The sequence below is a fragment of the Phaethon lepturus genome, unplaced genomic scaffold, assembly GCF_000687285.1.
Source record: "Phaethon lepturus isolate BGI_N335 unplaced genomic scaffold, ASM68728v1 scaffold34797, whole genome shotgun sequence".
NCBI classification, from domain to species: domain Eukaryota; kingdom Metazoa; phylum Chordata; class Aves; order Phaethontiformes; family Phaethontidae; genus Phaethon; species Phaethon lepturus.
Window position 1 is genome coordinate 25,183 of NW_010554613.1, and position 20,775 is coordinate 45,957.

Here is a 20,775-nt window from a genome sequence, read left to right on the forward strand (position 1 = left end):
CTATGATCACCACTAAGACACTACCTCTCGTCTTGAAAGCAGCAACTGCGACCATGCCTGCCTCTGTTGTGGGTCAGAGACCTACCATTGCCATGGTTACTGCTATCAACAACAATCAGAAAGCAGTCCTCGGCACTGATGCGCAGAATGCACCAGTCAACCTCCAGACAACAAATAAGGTCACTGGGCCAGGAGCTGAGGCAGTCCAGATAGTGGCAAAAAACACAGTCACTTTGGTAAGCGTTTCATGTGTTTGCCCTGCAAATGTGTGTGGGTTTAGTTTACGAGAAGGTTATTGAAAAAACATAAATGAACAGGTTTTTGCACAGAAAGAATAGTAGGGACATGTCGTGAGTCTTCACTAGTTGACATTGTTAAAATGATAGTCTAAGAGAAAAGCTTTTGCTGTCTACATGGGTTGTTATTACTCTTTTACGTTATAGAATTAAATTAGTCCTATTATCACCTCTGTGTCAAGTTTCCCCTGTTAGTAATTGGTAGTCGTGGGGTAGTAGCAATTGTTTCACCCCTACCTAATTTATGTGGCTGTGTTCTGCAGAATTCCTACTCTTCTTTTTGGTAAAGGAGATGTCAGACTTTCTTCATTGGATCAGTTTGTGTTTTCATCTTAGATTTTTTTGAGTCAATCACTCTTATTCCCGTTCGTGATAAAGTCTCTGGTGTTAGACGCATCACTTAACGCTGCCCACTACTGTGTCCTCACTTACCACTTTTTCATACACATATACAGAACCTATTTCTTTAAGCATATATTTTGGAAAGTGCTTTGATTACATCATGCAGTCTTTTCCAGAATAGTTAGCCACCTAGAAATGAAAGAAATAAAGTTTTAGAATTGGGTTATATAGGCTTCTTTGTCTGGAAACCAGGCATTGTATAGCATCATGACCGGGACATTTTACTTCCGGAGTAAAGGTTAAAGGCTTCACTAAACATGAATCCAATTTATCTTTACTGAAAAATGCAGTTTAATAATGCAAATGGAAGTAATTTTTCTTCCTAATGAGGCATATGTTTGCAATCAGAATAGAGAAGACTATTTGAGTGGAGTTTTTTCTACTGTTTTCTTTTCCCATATCTTCCTTTCTACCACTCTCATCTGTCCTTTGTGTCTGTGCTTCATTTCTTTGCTGAATAACTTACTGAGGTTTGGGAAGGTGATTCTGTTTTAATAATAGTCCATGATCTATGTTTCTATAGCAAATTTAATGTTAAAATCTCAGAATATTTTCCAAGCATTAATTAATCAGTACAAGACCTTTTTGAAGTAAATTGCAATCTTATGTGGGTAGACAGAAGTACAGAAGGGTGGAACATGGACATTAATTTTAGAGAATCTCACCAAGTACTCAACTTAGGGTGGCTGGTAGTGCTATTCAGAGGTTATCGTGTGGCAGCTCCATCAAACTGATTTCAGTTAGACAGGGAAGTACTTAGGATGCCTTGAAATCAGATCTTAATTGTTTCAAATGAATGGCCTGCTTTTGAAAACTTGCAGTTGTGTATTTAGAGCCCCTCACAGCGTCATTAATATTGCTAGAAGAGTTGAAACTTTTAGATCTTTTCTATTTGCGTGAGATAGTCTTTCATTCTTCTGTATGCCATTCAGTATGAAAGGCCAGGGGTTCATATAGCTGGACGCAAAAGTCTGTTATTATTTTCTGTCTGTGGTAAAGCCAATTTTTAACTATTAAAACAAATAGGAGTTTCATTATCTTGAGATGAAATGGTTTTAGATTGCAGAGCACAGTAGTTAGTACAGTTGAACTAGAAGGAAGGATACTCTAAATTTATGAAGCAAGGGGTGTAGGAACTGGAAAGTAAGATAAGCTCTGTCGTTAATACATTTCTAATGAGGAACCTGTTACCGTGAAAAATTATTTACAGAGTAGAAAACTGGGGACATCAGGTCTGAAAATACATTCAGGATGTTGATTTTGGTGAACGACTTCAAAGCTGTTTTCCTCTTACTGAACTCTCTTATGTTCTCATAGCAGGTTCAGGCTACACCTCAGCCCATAAAAGTGCCGCAGTTCATCCCTCCTCCCAGACTTACTCCTCGTCCAAATTTTCTTCCACAGGTGAGTGTACAAAGAAGCACAATAAAAGAAGGAACTTAATTATAGCATAGATAGGAGATACTTTCTGTGAACATCATTTTTGTCAGTCTTTCTTGGTGATCTGGTGGGGGGGACAATTCATCCTCAACAGGTTTGCGGATGATGCCAAATTGGAGGGTGCAGTCAGTACTCTTGAGGGCAGTGCTGACATTCAGAGGGCCCTTGACAGGATAGAGGAATGGGCCAGCAGAAATCTCTTGAGCTTCAGCATGGAAAAAGGCAGTCTTGCACCTGAGATGGACTAACCCCCTGTACAGGCTGGGGACTGCTGGCTGGGGAGCAGCACTGCTTAAAAGGTCTTGATTGACAGTAGCTAAACTAGCAGTGTACCCTGGCTGCAAAGGTAGCATATTGGGCTGTACCAACAGGACCGCAGCCAGTAGATTAAAGGAAGAGATGATGCAGCTTTCCTCAGCAATCATAAAACTGGATCTGATATACAGCATGCAGTTTTGGACCCCCTGGTACCAGAAAGAAGTTGATAAATTTGAATGAATCCAGGGGGGAAGGCCATTAAGATATCTGGGGGGCAGGAATATATAGAATCATAGAATAGTTCAGGTTGGAAGGGACCTTTAAAGGTCATCTAGTCCAACTCCCCTGCAATGAGCAGGGTCACCTTCAACTATATTGAGTTGCTCAGAGCCCCGTCCAGCCTGCCCTGGAATGTTTCCAGGGATGGGGCATCTACCACCTCTCTGGGCAGCCTGTGCCAGTGTTTCACCACTCTCACTGGGAAAAATGTCTTCCTGATATCTAGTCTAAATCTACCCTTTTTTAGTTTAAAACCATTTCCCCATGTCATATTGCTACAGGCCCAGCTAAAAAGTCTGTCCTCATCTTTCCTATAGGCCCCCTTTAAGTACTGAAAGGCTGCAATAAGGTCTTCCTGGAGCCTTCTCTTCTCCAGGCTGCACAGCCTGCAAGGGGAGGCTGAGGGATCTGGGCTTGTTTGGTTTGGAGAAGAGGTCTTGGGGGCAACCTAACAGCAGCCTTATTTCTGATATCAACAAGGAAATTAACAAGAAGATGGAGACATAGGTGCTTGGCAGGAGAATTATAGACAATGATCATAAATTGGAACAGGCTTAGGCTGCATATAAGAAAATAATTCTCTCATTGAGGACAATTAAGAGTGGAAGAGGCTTCCCAGAGACACTATGGAAGTTCTGTCCTTGGAGTTTTACAAGACCTATCTCATCAAAGCCCTGAGCAACCTGGTCTGCATTTAGTGTTGGCCCTGCTCTGAGCAGCAAGTCAAATTAGAGACCTTCTGAGCTGCCTCCCAACCTGCATGAGTCTGGGATTATGAAATTTGCATGCGATAATCGTATTTTATCCTATTTGCAGGATGTCAGCAAAATCAAAGCCTCACCCAAAGCCTTAAATTGCTTTAATTGTGGTTTGCTGTTCAGGAGCAAAAAAGGAAAAACAACTTGTCTCTAGATTGTTCCCAAGTATTTCCGTATTGCAACAGTGTGAACTCTGTTTGCAGCTGAGCAGTAAAACTTGTGTTTTACTTTTTTTCCATGGTTTAGGAAAGACACAGATTGCTTCTCCATCTAAAAAAAACATACTGCAGGAACTATTTCATTTGTAAGAAATGTGTGGTGCTGTGAATAAAAGTCTAAATCTTTTACAAAAGGAAAAAGGAAAGCATAGGCTGGTATCTGATTAAGATTTGGGGATGGTGAGATCTGTTGGAATGTGACCTAGTTTTCATGATAAAATGCATTATGGAGTATTAAAGGTAGATAGGACAATAGGAATCAAATAAGGAAAAAGACTTTATTTTCAGAGTAATGTATTCTACTGCTGTAGATAAGTGCAAACTTAACAATGGGCAAGAAATACGCAAATATTGATGGTGGAGTATTGGAAGATTCTTGTGGCTCTTTTCTTTCTTGTGAAAGAAGAAAGGAGTAATGACTGCATTTACCTGTAGCCTTTAGCACTTCTAATGAGGGATTAATGTATAATCTTGAAAATTTTTTTGCTTAGCAAGATTGATTGTGCAGGTGTTTAAATTATATATAGAATTGACAGAGGTAACAGGGATTTGCTGAAAAATTTAATTATTTTTTTCAGGGCACAGTCAACTGTTCATGATTTCTTGGAGGCTCAGTATAAAGCCCTGAGACACACTTCTAACATGAGAGCCTCAGCTGTGCCTGTAAATACTACATGATTTTTTTTGGCTTGCAAAACCAATATGTTGATTTTGATACAGATACGGCACTTGGCAATAAACATGGAATATAAGTGTCTGTGCATGCAAATACCATTTCAGGGACAGTGACTGCATATGCAAATGTTATGTATGGGTTTTATGCAAGTAGGTTTGAAAATGTGGCTTTTCCTTCTCTTAGCATACTTAGGACACTATGCTAAAAATTACTTTCTATAAAAAATCAAGCAACCTGCTGCAGATTATACAGGGTGAATTGAAAGACTTAGTAAAAAAGTTCATCTGAAATACTGATACACGAACAAATCCGTCTCTTGTTTTTCTTCTTCTTTTTTTTTTTGGTAGGTTCGACCTAAACCAGTTGCCCAAAATAACATTCCTATTGCCCCAGCACCTCCTCCAATGCTTGCAGCTCCTCAGCTTATTCAGAGGCCTGTGATGTTGACAACAAAGTTCACACCCACCTCTTTACCCAACTCTCAGAACTCCATACATCCAGTTCGTGTAGTTAACGGGCAGACAGCAACCATAGCCAAAACCTTCCCTATGGCACAGCTCACCAGCATCGTGATAGCAGCACCAGGTACCAGGCTCGCTGGACCTCAGACTGTACAGATCAGCAAACCAAACATTGAAAAACAGGTACAGATAAGAAAGTGTCTACTAATGCAATGTACTGGGTTTATTGTTTTACTGTGCTGGTTTGGAAAGGATGACAACCATGCAGAAATTTTCAGTGGGTACTGGAGATATTCATGTTCCAACAACAGTACAAATTATGGAATAACTTGCAACTCTTGGGGTAGAAGATACCATTTCCTTCAATATGGGCCAATGGAATCTTTCTCTCGTGGTTCAGTGTTTTTATGATTCCCCTACTGTCTTAACTTCAGTAGTTCATAAGCAAGTTAGATTGCAGGGCTCTACTAGTCCTGTGGTTGGAGGCAAAATAGCCTCACTCAGCTTCTGGAGACTGATAGTTCCCCGTGACTAAATTGGATTGATTCAGTGGAAGGGAGACCCTTAGAAACAGAGAATTCTAGGTGTTTAGTTTTAAAGTCTCTCCCCAGAAAAGACTTTTGTAAAATAAAACATGACTAGTCAGTGTGATTGCAACTGAGAGTCCTTGCCATTCAGTCCAAGTAAAGCAATCTTCTGTTTCACTTAACTCTTTTGTATATTATATGTTAGTAACAGTGTAATATAGTATATTATATAATACATTATCTAAAACATACAATATTTATGTAATTTATATAAATAACAGTAGTATAAATTTCACTTATAACTTTCATAGACTAATATGCCTTGAAGTTACATTCTCCTTTTGAAGTCACCTGTGGAGACTGTGAAAATTATGTGCATGAAAAATACTCTCATGCTCAGTTCTCTTTATGAATTCTCATGAGTAGGTTCTTGTATACCTCAAGTTACTCAGCAATGTGTGCCTTTTCCTTATGTTTTGAAGTTGTACTGCTACAATACTATACTTTTGATGCCTTTTCCTTTTGATGTCAGCAATATTTGTTTGCTCCTCGAATAATTACTGGCAATTCAACAATTGAAAAACATACAGAAGAAAGGTGGTGGTTTAATGATACATGAGTTTTTCGGTATATTTTCTCTGCATCATAAAGGGGAAAAGTTTGTCTCTTGTAGCGTATCTCACTCAGTTTGTAGCCTCAACAGCTATGCCATGGGCTGAGGATTGTCATGCAGGGTTTGTGATACCATTGCAGAAGATTATGACTTCAGAAAAGAAAAGCTTCAGAAACATCTGAGATCGTAGGAGTCAGAGAGACAGTTTTGGAACCATTCATAATGCTATGAAATATGAAGACTGAGGAGTGAGAAGTACAAAATGCATGTGCCATGCAGAATGGTTTCTACCTGGAAGTCTTCAATGCGATGTTTTTTCTTAAAGTGTCTATTAGTTTTCCCATACCGTATAGTGATTGACTCCATTTCTGTAATGGAGTCAATTTTTAAGGATGACTTTCATTGCTTGCGTGGCTGCATGGTTTAATGGAATGGTGGTAAGGCTGTTTCATCCTTTGTTAAAGGAAAACACTTTATTTAATATTCCTTGCACGTCAGATTACTCAATTAAGTCTTTGTTAGTACACTGCCAGCTTTAAACTGTTTTTCTCCTCTATCTGCAAAAGTATTTGTTCTGCTTTATTAGTCAAAGTAAGAAAAGTCATTCTTACCACTGAACGAGAGAAACACTGTTTCTTTTCAGACTATTAAACCACATGTGGAAGCAGAAGAGAAGCAAACAGAAAGTCGTACAGTTACTCCACCTGCTGCACCGAAGCCAAAACGAGAAGAAAATCCACAGGTATCAGAACACACCCAGAGCTTTCTTTTAAGGAAAAAAGGAAACACTGTCCTTCAGAAAAGATTTTTCCCCCTCTGTTCCCTCAAGACTCCTTAACTTTAACATTCCACGCATTCCTGTTGGACAGCAGTAGTTGATAAGGCTACAGAATAAGAAATCTAAATATATATAATGCATTGCATTTTACAGTCCTGGAATGCATTTGACCTCTAAGTCTTTTGTAAGTTAGATCATAACTTCCCTCTGATACTTCCTTCAACCAGGCGGCTTAGATTACAGTGTTGATTTCCATTACTTTGAGATTTTAGACTTCTGGAGTTATTTTTAATGCTGGAGAAATGTCTTTATTTTGCTTTATAAAATATTTCTGCTTTGGTGAGCAGGATGGAAAGAATCATTTATTTTCTATTCTGCCGGGGTTTTATTCCAGTTTAGGTCTAGTTGGTTTGGGGGGAAAAGAGTGGCCAAAATGGCTTATTTCTTAAAGCCTTTCTGCCATGCAGAGCTTTGGAACTGATTACAGCTAAATGCTTACATTTGTTTTTGTAGATGGGTTCAAACTGACTGCTGTGTGAGCGTTAACTGTTGTCAGTAGAAATTCTGATTTTTACATGTCTGTGCACTTCCTGCATTAAAATTAGAATCCTTTAAGAAAGCCATAGCCCTTAGCAAATGTCACATGTAAACCAGAGTTGGTTCTTGTAGTTTGCAATATATGGAGAATGATCTTCAACTAGCAGTATTTTGCTGGCAATTGAACTGTGTTGGTATTTACTAAGAGCCAGTCACATAGTTGGTTCAATGCTTCATTGGAAGCAAACAAACTGCTTTCTTGTTCCTGTCTCTACCAACTCTGTGATCATGAACGATTGGCATGTCCTGTATCTCAGCCTAGGTTCTCATCTAGAAAATGGAACTATTGTCTACCTGTAAAGCAGTTTGACATGCATGAATGAAAAGTGATTTATAGAAGCAAAGTATTACTAATTACATTTTTGTTGCTTAGTTACCTGTCAAGTGACTTCAAAGAGCCTAAGTGACATAACTCATCCTAACGGTTAGACTAAGTCATGATTTTTTTTTTTTCTCCTCCCTCACAGAAACTTGCCTTCATGGTGTCTCTGGGACTAGTTACTCATGACCATCTGGAAGGTAGGAAAAATGTCTACGTTGGTTCTTGAGCTCCCTGTTTCTGGCCATTCTGAATTGGAAGTACGGGTTCAAAATTCTTCTGTATTAAGTGCAGTATTTTCTTGCACAAAAGTACATTTGGGATGTCTGTACTCTTGATCTAACTTGGTTTCTTGTGCATAATTTTTTATTCCTCTTATTACATTGAAACAAAGCAGTTGTTTATGCAGTGGAGATCAGTGGTTGGGAAGAAGGTGTATGCTCCGATGGTAGGGAAGAAATTTGTGACAATCCCATTGCTTTCTGGACAACCCCCATATCTACAAAGTTATACCATGGATAATTTTACTCTAATGCACATCTGGATTTTTCATTTATTTCATGATTTCATGGGACTGTAATCTGTAGCGAATGAGTTAATAGATTATAATTGGTTTTATAATTTAAAGTCCTTAATCCTATACAGTGAAATACAACCTAATATTTCAATGGCTTGCATATTTCTGTACTGTATTTTTAAGTATCAACAAGGTTACCAGAGGCTTTTTGTTTTAAATCTCAATTACACTGACCATGAATTTAAAATGTCTTAGTTGTGGAGTACTTGGTGAGAAGACGGCATCATTTCATTAGTTAGTTGAGCACTGTATTTGTATTCCTTGTCAGCTCTTAGTTTTCAAACCTTCAGAAATTAGAAATATAACAAAGTTGCCTATATTCAGCATGATTGGTGTTCTGTAGAAATCTTCACAGCTCTCCTCACACGCAAACTAAATTCTGAGGACTTTGTATAATTTCTGAGAGCCATTGTTTTCTGACCTGAATGCTTTGTTTTACAAGAAATCCAAAGTAAGCGACAAGAGAGGAAAAGAAGAACAACAGCAAATCCAGTGTACAGTGGAGCCGTTTTTGAGCCTGAGGTATTAATTTTTTGCTGGGGGAAGCTAGTATTTTCATTCTGAGCTTGTGTGTCTTTCTGCCATGTTTCTACCTCCTAAGCTATCTCAGTCCTAACTAGACAGGCAAGCTATCATCTATAATTCAGAAGGCCATTGCAATGATATGACCCTCAGATTTTTAAGTATTAAACACATTGGGACGTTCTTCTAATACTTATGTCTTTTTCTGCCTTCTCCTATGTAAAGCTGACATTAAATGGCAGTCAGTGTGTGTTAGTCTTACCATTAGGTCAACTTGCGTATCAGCCTGAAGCAGTCAGGGTGTCAGAAGGAGCGTAAAAAGCTAACCTTTCTGAAGCTGTGCTTCTGAGAGCAGACTCACTTCGTACTACTGTGATGTTGCTATTGCATACAGTTATTACCAAAAATGTTATCCAACAAAAATTGTTATATTCTTTCCTGCAGCGCAAGAAGAGTGCAGTCACATACCTGAACAGCACAATGCATCCCGGGACACGTAAAAGAGGTGAGTTATACTTAGACCTGTCTCCCTGCTGTATGCCTCTTGCTCCATCTTCCATTGGCAGTCCCCTTGTTGATTTGAAGAGCAAAACAAAGAATGACTCTCCTTCATTTGTCCAGTAAATTTCCATGGTAGATAAAGATCATGACTTCTAGGGATGAGCATAGCAGGTTTTATTAGGCAGTTTAATGTTTCATTTCAGTTTCACTCTCCCCAAAAAATATTAAAATACCATAGACAGAGCAAAGTGAAAGGTGAGATATTTGAACATAATTTACTGGTATCAAACTGCTGTCAAGATCCTCTTGTTAATAACTAAATTGTATTGCTACTGTCAAGAAGAAGGTGGTTGTGGAAAAAGTGTCTGTGCCCTGAATAGGAGAGGAAACTTAGTGTGACAAAAGCCTTGTTCCCCACTGGGAGTAGAGATGGGTCCTTCAAAAGGATTTACCTTGAGCAAGAAAGGCTATCATGCTCATACTAAGCATTTTCTGCAACCAGAATGCCCCTTGTCCTGAAATGAGAGATGATCTGTCATACAAGTATGTGGTATTATTCAGTAGAAATCCTTCCGTAGAACAGGTGAAATTTTAAGACTTCGATTATGGTGAAACAGATGAGTCAGAACAGCATAGGAGAGAACACCCTAACATTTTTTGTGCATGGCATCAACCACACACATATGACAATCTTTCCCTGGTTTTTGATGATTTTCTGCAGTCCTTAAAGACTCATAATACCTTCTCTACTCCTGAGTTTGCTGTCTAAAAAAAGGTAATTCAATCAGATTAAAAAAAAACACAGCCCTGCCTAGCACCAACCAGTTCCATTATCTTTGTTTTATGGCTGCAAGGTCAAATATTCATTTGACATGTGCTCTCCTTGATAAAACTCTTCAGTCCAGCAGGCAGTGTGGCAAAGCTGACACTTATGCAGCTATGCTTTTTCTAAATAAAAGACACCAGTCTCTACTGCCATCTTCTAATAACATTAAATGTATTTTTTAAGATGATATGATGTAGATTTTATAGAGAGAGAGCATTTAGTCTATGGATAAGTAAATGTTCCTTCTTCTAGTAATGATTTCTTAATTCTATTTTATAACTCATTGTGAACTATTACTGTATCAATGAAAATGATTGCATGCTCTTGTACTTGATATTCTCTTTAGCCTGTTTTTGCACTGACTGCTATTATACTCTTTTTTTTCTCACACCCTGTTGTGAGCCTGTACCAAGCTTGCATCAGCACCAAATTAGTAGCACACATTTTCAATTGACAAAAGATGGGGTTGTATACATTTGTTTTGTGATTTAGTATGCAATATATTAGGTGAAAAGCTTATGCAAGCATGTGCCCTTGAGAGCTTTAGTTTAATTCTAGATGGTGCTGAGCATGTCAGAAATTTCAGCCATGGACATCACTATCAGAAATCCGTTTCCAAGGACATACTTAGTTCTGGAACATATCCAGACCTTAAATGCAAGGTTTAGCATGTTAATAGGTATAGACTGACAATCTGTAAACATAAGATCTGGGGAATTATTCCTAGATCCTAACTCCTTTATGTTTACATATCCATAAATTACCCTGGAGAAGGGAGGCAGAAATGATGGTTACATACTGTTTTTTTTGCTGTCTTGCTTTGCATACGTAATTTTAGCAAAATTGTTACGAACACATTTTGCACTTCTGCTAGTCTAAAGGAGCGTATAGGAGTTGTGAATAATGAAACCCACTTGACTGAGAAAGTCTAAGAAAAAATACAGAATTGGGGGGTGGTGTTACAGTGGAAGGTGGTAGGTTACAACCATAGTGCTGGTGTTACGGGTCAGACAACAGGACCTGTTCCTGAGGTAGCCTAATTTAAAAAATGTACCAGTAGAGTAGAAAGTGCTGATCTGTGGGTGAATGGGTTTAAGAAAAGGGCAAGAAAAGGAGGGGGTTGGTGAGTGTTGGCCTCTGATAAAGGGCTTCACCTTTGTGTAGATTTATGCTGGCACTAGAAAAATAGGGAGGTGTGGGATAACAGTAGAAAGGATTTAACAGTAGTTATTGTAGCTTCAATCTAGCTTTGATGCCAACATGTTTTCCCTAAAAACTGAATAGCCTCATTTCTAGGAGTGGCAAGTGTCCCCACGCTGCTTTTGTGGGAGTGATTCTTTGACCCTCTACAGAGCTTATTTCTATTTCCTTCTGAAATACATCTTTTAAATGTTCTTTCCTTGCAAAATTCTACTTAAAGATTTCTAAAAAATGTTTAAATCTTTGCTTCTGTCCTTCCACTTGTAACTTTTATATTAACTTCCTCTCTGTGCTACATCATTTCCTTTTTCACGCTAGCCAATGAGGACCACTGGCCAAAGGTATGTAAGATCATTTTTCCTTTCTTTCTCTCTTTTTTTTTTTTTTTTTTTTTTTTGTGTTCCCTGTTGTTAATATGTAGGTCGTCCACCTAAATACAACACGGTGCTGGGGTTCGGGGCTTTGACCCCCACGTCCCCTCTGTCCAGTTATCCTGACTCCCCTGAAAATGAAAAGACAGAGACCACATTTACTTTTCCCGCAGCTGTTCAGCCTGTGTCCCTGCCTAGCCCCAGCTCCACAGACGTAAGTAACTCTTGGGGAGGGTTAGAAATCTACTTTTAGAAAGACATGCAGAAAGAGCCACAAGGAAAATCGTTGCAGGTTTTGTTTCTTTAGTCTCACTCATCATTTGCCCTGAATCAGTGCAGTGAAACAGTTCGGCATTCTTTTAACACCCACCCTTTTTCCTCCTGCACCTATGTTCTTGTCCTGTAGAGATTTTATTTATAACAGCTCCTTCAGTGCATTGAAACATTGGGAGGCACCAGGCATGCTAGATGAGCTCATTTCCTTTGTGCAGTGTCTGAGATCTTGTCTGACTGAATTGAATCTGTCAACCATGAAAAAGGGGGAAGGGGAGAATGAAAGTATTACATACAGACCATAATAACAAAAAGTTGTGGTGTTTCTGTAATGAGAGAAGGAGGGAAACTGCTTGGGTCATGCAGAACAGACAAGAGCAGTGTTTGTAGCACTGGTTTGGCAGTTCTGGTGTACTGGCATACCTAAATACATCACCTCTGTGGTCAGAGCACAAAATCTGCCTTGAGTGAAATCTGGTCATGCTGTTACAATTTATAAAGAATCAAGTGTTTTTATTTTAAGTTAATCCAAAGATAAGATTTGCTACTCAAAGCACAACCTTTTTTAAGTTGCTGATAACTATCCCGTTCTTTCATTGTTTCTATTTCTTGCAAAAACATGATGAAAAAAATTAAAAGTCATGCATAAACTTTAGAAGGTAAATAGTGTGGAAAGAATCTGACTGAGTCGTTGTGTAGGTCCAAAATGACTAAGGAAGGGACTATACACTATGGTTTTTCTGAAAGTGTACTGTGACTGTTCAGTATGGGTGAAACAATTAATTGCACAAGAATTCTCAGGAGTTGTAGTGTGCTTCCAGTAAAGTGCTTGTGTTTTAATGACTAGTACTTACTGGGCACAGTTTAAAAATAAAAAGGCGCTTGCTTATTTCTTCATACCAGTGCTGCAAACTCCTTCTGCAATCTGAGTCAGAGTGGTCTCTTCCCCCTCCTCCCCCCACCCCCACTTCTTTAAAAAAACGTATTATCCCATACAGTTGAGGCCCAACCATTTGAAATGGGCTTTAAGGAAGAGTTGGGACACTTTATTTTCATCTACGCAGTCCCACCACTGAAAGTACATAGACTGAGAGACCAGTTCTGCTGGCCATAGGGAACAGAAGCCAGCTTCTTGCCTCTGAACTGTATTTGTTCGCAGAGGTAACAGGAATAGAAATAGTACAAGTGTGTGTGAGTCACTGAAGTAAATAGATGCAATTCTGATACCCAGGGAATATGTATATGAAATTAAAAGGTTCTCCTTTATATAGTCATTTTTGAGAGCAGAATCGCATTTGGCTGTAAAAACCCTTTCCTGACAGTCAAATGAGCGGGACTGTGGAACAGCCTCTTAGGGAGAAGGTGGGGCAGTTCCACCTCTGGGTGGAAAGTAAGCAGTACAAACAACTAGCAAACGTGCTAGAGAGCGCATTTTTTACATTGGCCCCAAGAGAAGGGCTGGATAATGTGGTGGGGGTCTTTTCCATCTCTGACTTCTGTGTGTATACAGAATTTCTGTAGCGTTCAAATCTAGTTCTGAATGCCCTCAATTTTCTGAATTTGGATAGTGTTTAGGCCTAGGTTCTGGATTGCTTTAATATTCCTTAATTAATGAAAATAGAAGTATTTTAAAGGAAACAGTGGAAGATTACACAGCAGGTAATTAACACTCCCTCTTACCTGAGCATATGATAATATAGCACAGCAGCACTGTTTCCCTTTTAGAATCATATATAAATCTCCTTTAACATGTTTCCAGACAAGTCATTTAATTTCTACGTATGCAACAGCACTAATATTTTTGTGGGTTTAATTTTTTGAAAGAATTTTATCCCAAAGTCCCGTTCAGTGCATATTCACTATCAATGGAGATAATCTGGTAGACTTTTCAGAAATATTTAGTATTGAATTCCATATAAAATAAAATGTCAAAGTAGAAAATGTACAAGTAGAAAATGTATTTCGAAGTGCTCATAAAATATTTTTAATTAAAAATAGACTAAAAAAATGTGAGCCTTCAGAGACAGCAAAATATTGGAAAGGAAGTAAATATGAAATCTGTTCTTCTGTCATTACATGTTATAAATCTTGCTAAGCATAAAGGGAGGAGTGGTTTCCCATTGCTATCATGAGCTGGAAGGTAGTATTCTGTTAATATGTTCTCATAAAATTGCTGTATAAGCTTGTGCCAGTCACATCCCCTTTTTGTGATTCGGTTCCCCCCATTTATCCATTTGACATGGTGCTTCCTTTTCCCATCTGAGTTTTGAGAACTTAGCAATACTTGTAAAAACCTTTAGCGTCCTTTGCTGGAAAAGTGCTATATAATGCTGGAAAAGTACTATATATTTAAACACCAACAGTAGGAGTTGTGCTGGAGGTGAAGACAAAGAGGAAAATTAGGTCTTTGGCATTTAAGGAGCTTGCAGCTTAATTAGATGTAAAATACAGTATGCACTGAAATGCTCATGCCACAGTTCATCACCAGTGCTACCACTGAGAAGAACTGTCACCAGCAGTCTCTTCTCATCCCTTAAATGCCTCCTATGTTGTTCCAGCACAGATATATCTGAGGCCACATTGTGATCTGCATAAGGGAACTGGCATAGCTAAAAATTAGTCTTAGCCAAGATCGTGCCCTAATCTGGTTAATTTTATAGACACAAACGTTCTTGTGCCAGCCTCATGCAGGGGACAGAAATGAGTGTCTGGGCATATAGAGGAGGCAGGATCACTTCTTTTGGCAGTGAGGCCAGTACATGTCATGTTGAAGAGGGACTACACTGTTAGCAGATAATGTGAATATAGAAAGGTCTGTTTATTCTAGATAGGACAGAAAATATTGTCTGTAGTTACAGCCTCCAGCTTTTGGGGACTTAAAAATGAAAACACGACAAGTGCATGCCTAAGTAAAAAGCTATTTCAGAAGTCTCAGTTAAAACAATTCAGCAGTTCCTCAGGCAGATACAGAAGAAAACTGCAGTTTTGCCCATCTTTAAAATATTTTTGTATTAATTTGCTGACACGGTCTAATTGCTATAGGGCTTAGAATGGAAATTTGATATTTGGCACTTGAGTAATCTGTGTCTTTATCCAGCCTTTGAAAATTACAAACCAGGCCAAGCACTTGGCACCAGGCGCCATGGCCCAGAACGGCCTTCTTGCCTTTCTCCTGAATTGTCATTCTCTGAATGACAGGGATAAATGTTGAAGGGAGGATGAAGCAGAAACTTGAGATGGAGTTGTTGATAAGGATGGAGGGGTAGAAAGTAGGAGTAAAACCTGGGAAAAGGAAAAAAGTAAGGCAGTGGGCAGGATTCAGCAAAACTTCCCTTTTTCTCTCTCTTTTTTTTTTTTTTCTTTTTTCTATTTGGCAATTGACTGTGAACCACTTGGTTATGTGTGATTCTCCCTCACACATTAGTGGCGTATGCACCTGGAACATCACAGTTGCCTTTGAAGGGCAATTACTCAGCAGTAAGAATAGTGCAAAAATCTCTATTCTAGTGATGGTTCAAGTCTGTGATCACAAAATGCCTTTTTATTAGTAAACTTTTTATATCAAAACAATGTTTCAATTGAGAGGAGCATTCGAGAACATTCAGATTGCAAAGTCAAGCCCATAAAAGTTAAAAAATGCCAAATCTATTATTGCTTCTGATAATTCACACCATACATTATGACCATCTTTAATTATAAGGTCATGAACAATTCCTGTTGCAGAATATTTAATTTGTCTGTGTTGCTCCAGTGAGACGTACATATTCAAACACACATACTACATATATTTCTGATTTGATACTGTATTTAAAGTTCTATCACCTAAAGCCAGGCCCTGCTGCTCTAGACACTTTATAATTATAAAGACAACCATTAGCTGTCCAAAAAGCTTTCATTTATTTTCCTAATCTCTAGGTGCCGAGGAAGTAGAGCAAAAAGTGATGCTAAATCACCTTTTATGGTCTCTGTCCTGAAATTATTCTTCAGTTTCTTCAGCCTGTAGCATGTGTTAGAGCAGCCTCAGTGAGTTCTGCTGTAGCCTAAGTTGGCTGCCTATAGCCTTCACAGAGCTGGTCCAGAAGCTGAGATTAGTGGGGTGCGTGTCACCATATGAAATCCAGCCCCCCTTTATGCATGTATTTATTAACTGCCCATAAAACCTGGGGCATCACTTTGGAATCAGACAGTGGCTGGGATTATAGTAAAGCCCGTTATTACATCTGAGGAAATGCCCTGAATTTTGCATTACCAAAAACAGGACTGTGGATTTTGTGCATTGTGTTGTCATCTCAATGCGTTCAAGCCACACTGCATGCTGACCAGCTGGATCACTTCAGGTTTTGCAGCATTCAGCTGAATTTAGAAGGTTCTGGGTCTAAATTTCTAAATATCTCCCCCTCAAGAAGCAACTGCATGTGCCTCTTGTGTAGGTCTCTTTCTGCAGGGTATTAGACAAAACAGGTTTGGTTTTTAACATACCAATTTGAATTTTGCACCTCAGCCAGTTACCAACTGCCATCATGTAGGCTGTGGCAACCAAAGCATCTTAACACATGTAATTCTCTAGAATGAGAATTTTCTTCTAAAATGTTAGAATTTTCCTCTTACATTTTTTCCTTAGGTTGCAGAGAATTTTGTTTTAGCTTCTATGACATCTCCTGCCTGCTGCCTTTTCCTTGTGCTCACGATAGAGGGAAAAAAGTTCTTCCCAGCCTGGTTACACAGACCACTTCACAAGAGGCATGAAATGTCACTCATTTAATTCTTCACTGAGGCACTCTTTGGTGTTCAAGGATGAAGTAATACCATAACCCAGCTCTCAATGATCCTGGGAGTTACGGGATCCCTGAAAATTCACTAAAGAGTGATCCTTTACAAAACATGACATCAGTGCTAACCTTGGGAATTAAGAGAAGAATAGCCTTCCCTTTGAAGAAAGGCCTCATCAGCAATAGAGCCGGGAAGTAGAAACCTGAGCAGATTGCTTGTGTGTCATTCTTCTAATATGTTTAATATTTTATCCATAGTAGAAATTAGTGTCATTTTTCTTGCCTGGCAACTTAATGTGTAAGTGCACAGCCAGATTTGCTATCCTTCCAAACTGATGGAACTTACTCACACATGTGAAAAGACTTGTACAGGTCAAAATGAAACCTTGCACACGTTCATATTTCATGCAGGGGGAGTGTATACACGTGGTTTGACTCAACACATACATCTTAAGATCACGATCTTGCAGATCTGGTGTGTGTGCATGAAACTTTAACTGAAGTCGGTGAGAAGTGCGTATTTCAGACTCCAGGTGGGGCCTTGAGTATGTCGAGTTGCCAGGACAGCCCACCGGCAGTGAGGGGAGAGGGCTGGGGTGCCCCTCTCCTCCTCTGTGAATGCTGAGACATCTTTCTTCCATGCCTCTTTGTTCAAATATAAAAAAAAAACAAAGAAAAACAAAAAACCACCACCACTGCTCCAAGCATGAGATGGGAGTAACAGGAGGAGAGAGAGAGAGAAGAAAAAGTGACAAGAATTAAGATCTCCCTTTCTGGGAAGTTAATGGCTATAGAAGAAAATTCTCTCTGATGGTGACTAAATCTAGTTCTTTTAAGAGACCCTGCCAATAATGTTTTCAATTCTTTCTTGAAGAAACCCTTAGTTAGAAAATCTCTCTTGGTATTCCTTCATCCTGGCTCGCAGCCTGTGTTAGTGATGAAACATAAACCACTGTCTATAGAGAATGACAAAATTTTGAGTCACAGCTTTTTTGGTTCAACTTGAGGTAACCTAAGTGAAGTAAAAAGAATTGTCTCAGAACATAATTCATTCTGTTCTTTTTCACTTACAAGCACAACACCTTTTCCTTCCAGTTTCATTTTTAAAGGTGACCTAAATATTTGACAGTGTTCTTTTAAGGCATTCGACTGGGATTTCTTACATACTATTACTGGCAAGAGACAGCCTTATCAGCATTCCTGAAGTGGAGTTGTGCTTACATCCAGAAATGAGAAGGGTTAAGAAAGTGGATAGCTCATCACTTTAGGCAAAAATAAAAAGCAGGGTAAAGGGGGAATCTTAAAGAAGAAAGGCTGTGGGGTAGCAGTTGTTAAGAGAAGCTCTGGTAATAAGTGTTTGTTGTAACATTCTGACTTGTGAGGACAAAGGGACTGTTTGGGAAGACAGATGTCAGTGTTTCTGACATCCTGCCTGGTTCTCCTGTTTCACAGCCTAAGAAGGGCTTGACCATTTGGAATCCCCTTAGATAGAGTTTATGCTGTAAACTTTGCATTCACTTGACCATTTGGAATCCCCTTAGAAATAGTTTGTGCTGTAAACTTTGCATTCAACTACGATGTAGATGTTAAAGGTCAAAGCTCACTTTTTGCCTTCTCTCTCTTTCTCTCACCCACACCCCTTCCCCTCAATTTCATAGGGCGATATCCATGAGGATTTTTGCAGTGTTTGCAGAAAAAGCGGGCAGTTGCTGATGTGTGACACATGTTCACGTGTTTATCACCTGGACTGTCTGGACCCGCCTCTGAAAACCATTCCCAAGGGCATGTGGATCTGTCCCAAATGTCAAGACCAGGTATTGTTTGACAGACAGGGAGAATTATATACAGTGCACTGTAAAGACTTTTTCAGTGTTAAAGAAAATAACCAGATCATTTGTCTGGCATAGATCAAGACAGCCTGACACTGAGCAAATGTATTTGATCTGTAATAAGGCTTGTGTGAATTTGATTGAATTACCTCTGTTGGAATGCGTGCAAATACAAAACTGTGAGGTCTTTCCCAGATTTGGGGTTTGTCTTTGTTACCCTTCTGGTTTTGCTCTTTTTCTGGGCCAAAGCACACAAACTTTTGTGAAAGATTCTCTATGACCCATAGAAATTTTGGTGTTCATCTTAAGCTCGTTGTTTCTTCAAAAGTTATCAGTATATTCTTCCAGACAAATAAATAAAACATTTGCACAAGCCTACCTTGACAGATAGAGCAAAAGTCCCTGTTTGCTTGTATAAATCAAACATCAGAGAAGTTGTCTTCAGTGATCTCTTTCATAATATCATCTAGCATCAGTATAATGACGATAGGCGAACAGATTGGTGGTTCTTCCTTCCAGATCCCTCTCTGAGTGTACACAATTGAAATGAACAGGTTATATTTTTAATATTTTGTTTATAATTGCATTGAGATTACAAGACAAAGAAGTAAACTATTGTATTCCTAACCCTTACATGGAACTCCAGTTGTAAAGGATTGCTGATGATTGGCAGCCTGAAGCTGTTAGCATTCTAATGTAGCTTATTGCTTGGTTGCCAACATGACGTTTAGTTAGCCAAATGGTAATATAAGAAAACAGCCTGATGTACGATACGCTGTTCAGAAGAATGAAAATGCAAGACTCAAGTGACTTGGTCAGTAATTGCGAGAGAGGAGGGAGTGTTACCACTTCCCTATTACTGTTCTTGCTTACTCTCACCTTATCCCTCCTCTTCGTTGTTCTGTGATAGGTTCTCACAAAATGGGGGGTGGAGGGTGTCTGAGTAGTTTCGCTGTAAAGTGACCAAGTCCTCTATCTTCTGAGACATGCCTCTGATTCACTTACTGAAAATACATGTCTTTCCTCTCAAAATAAAGTTTGTTAGGAAGGAATACGTAGGAAGGATCTGAAAGACCTAAACGGTGCTTAGCCTTATAAAAAGGATTTGACAGCTCTATTGAGATGATTCTGGTAAGAAGGGGACATCAGACGGTTTCATGTTTTACTAGCCAGGAAGTATGATGTTTGAAGATAGTTTGGAGGCTGTTCTGTGCCATGAAAACTTTTGTTTCAGAACAACTAAGATCAGCAATTTGTCTGAACTGTGAAATAATGTTTATGTCTCCTGGCAAGTTTGAGTTCAGATATATTATCCTTTCATTCCTCTTTTAAGTTGTTCAATTTCATTAGTAGACTTTATTTGTGGCTATGGAAGGAATTTGAGAAAATGCTGACATTTGTAAGAAACAGGCCTGCTTTGTGGGAGCAACAATATAGTTGTGAATAATTCCCTCTGTTAAATCTCAGAACAGATTTGTTAACGTGTTAATAAGGGTGAGGCTAATGATAGCCATGAAAGAAAATCCTCAGTATTTTCCTCTTTCTCTCTCTTTGCTTTCTTAGAGGTAGATTGTGTACCAGCTAAATTTCTAAACACTTTTCTTTCAGATGCTAAAGAAGGAAGAAGCAATCCCGTGGCCAGGAACTTTAGCAATTGTTCATTCATATATTGCATATAAAGCAGGTAGGAAGATGAAGAAACAACACTTTTGTTTCACTTTGAATAATGGAAGATGTTATTTTGGGAATGGGATAGAGTGGATTTACAGAAGGAAATTAGAGGGGAAGAACCTTAATCACTAGTGAAGTGAAAATAGCAGCCTAAAGTTTTGTTAAGCTTTCTGTGATGCTTGTGTATGTGGGTGAAATTTTGGGGGTGATTTAGTGCACAAGTTGTTGAATCAACTTTAAACACAATTACCCTCTTTTTACATGAAGCAGTTTAGACCCTCTACCCACTGTTGTAACAGGAACATTTTTAAATATTCTGATTAACAATCTGTTTTGCAGCAAAAGAAGAGGAAAAACAGAAACTACTTAAATGGAGTTCAGATTTAAAACAGGAAAGAGAACAACTAGAGCAGAAGGTCAAACAGCTCAGCAATTCTATAACGGTGAGTATTTTGCTTCCAAATAACTCTGCACCTGTGTTCTGGTGCCAGAATGCAGAATGTCAGAGAGCAAACTGTAGAGTGACTCCATGTACTAGACCTGTCTTCCACTGGATTTACTGAGAATTGAGTGAGCACACTCCTTTGCTTTTCAGGACTTTGGGGAGCAGGAAT

General features: G+C 38.9%; 1 protein-coding gene across 1 annotated transcript in view; it reads left to right on the forward strand.

The window, feature by feature from the left end:
• Nucleotides 1-20,775, forward strand: part of PHF21A (PHD finger protein 21A) — a gene marked incomplete at its 5' end in the record, with an annotated part of 28,033 nt that overhangs the window by 3,904 nt on the left and 3,354 nt on the right. Inside the window, 11 exons of the mRNA XM_010291917.1 lie at nucleotides 1-236; nucleotides 2,016-2,102; nucleotides 4,675-4,971; nucleotides 6,572-6,670; nucleotides 7,771-7,822; nucleotides 8,642-8,721; nucleotides 9,166-9,226; nucleotides 11,670-11,833; nucleotides 18,320-18,475; nucleotides 20,099-20,174; nucleotides 20,501-20,604. Of these exons, the coding sequence (XP_010290219.1) occupies nucleotides 1-236; nucleotides 2,016-2,102; nucleotides 4,675-4,971; nucleotides 6,572-6,670; nucleotides 7,771-7,822; nucleotides 8,642-8,721; nucleotides 9,166-9,226; nucleotides 11,670-11,833; nucleotides 18,320-18,475; nucleotides 20,099-20,174; nucleotides 20,501-20,604 (1,412 nt within the window). The remainder of the gene's footprint in view (nucleotides 237-2,015; nucleotides 2,103-4,674; nucleotides 4,972-6,571; nucleotides 6,671-7,770; nucleotides 7,823-8,641; nucleotides 8,722-9,165; nucleotides 9,227-11,669; nucleotides 11,834-18,319; nucleotides 18,476-20,098; nucleotides 20,175-20,500; nucleotides 20,605-20,775) is intronic.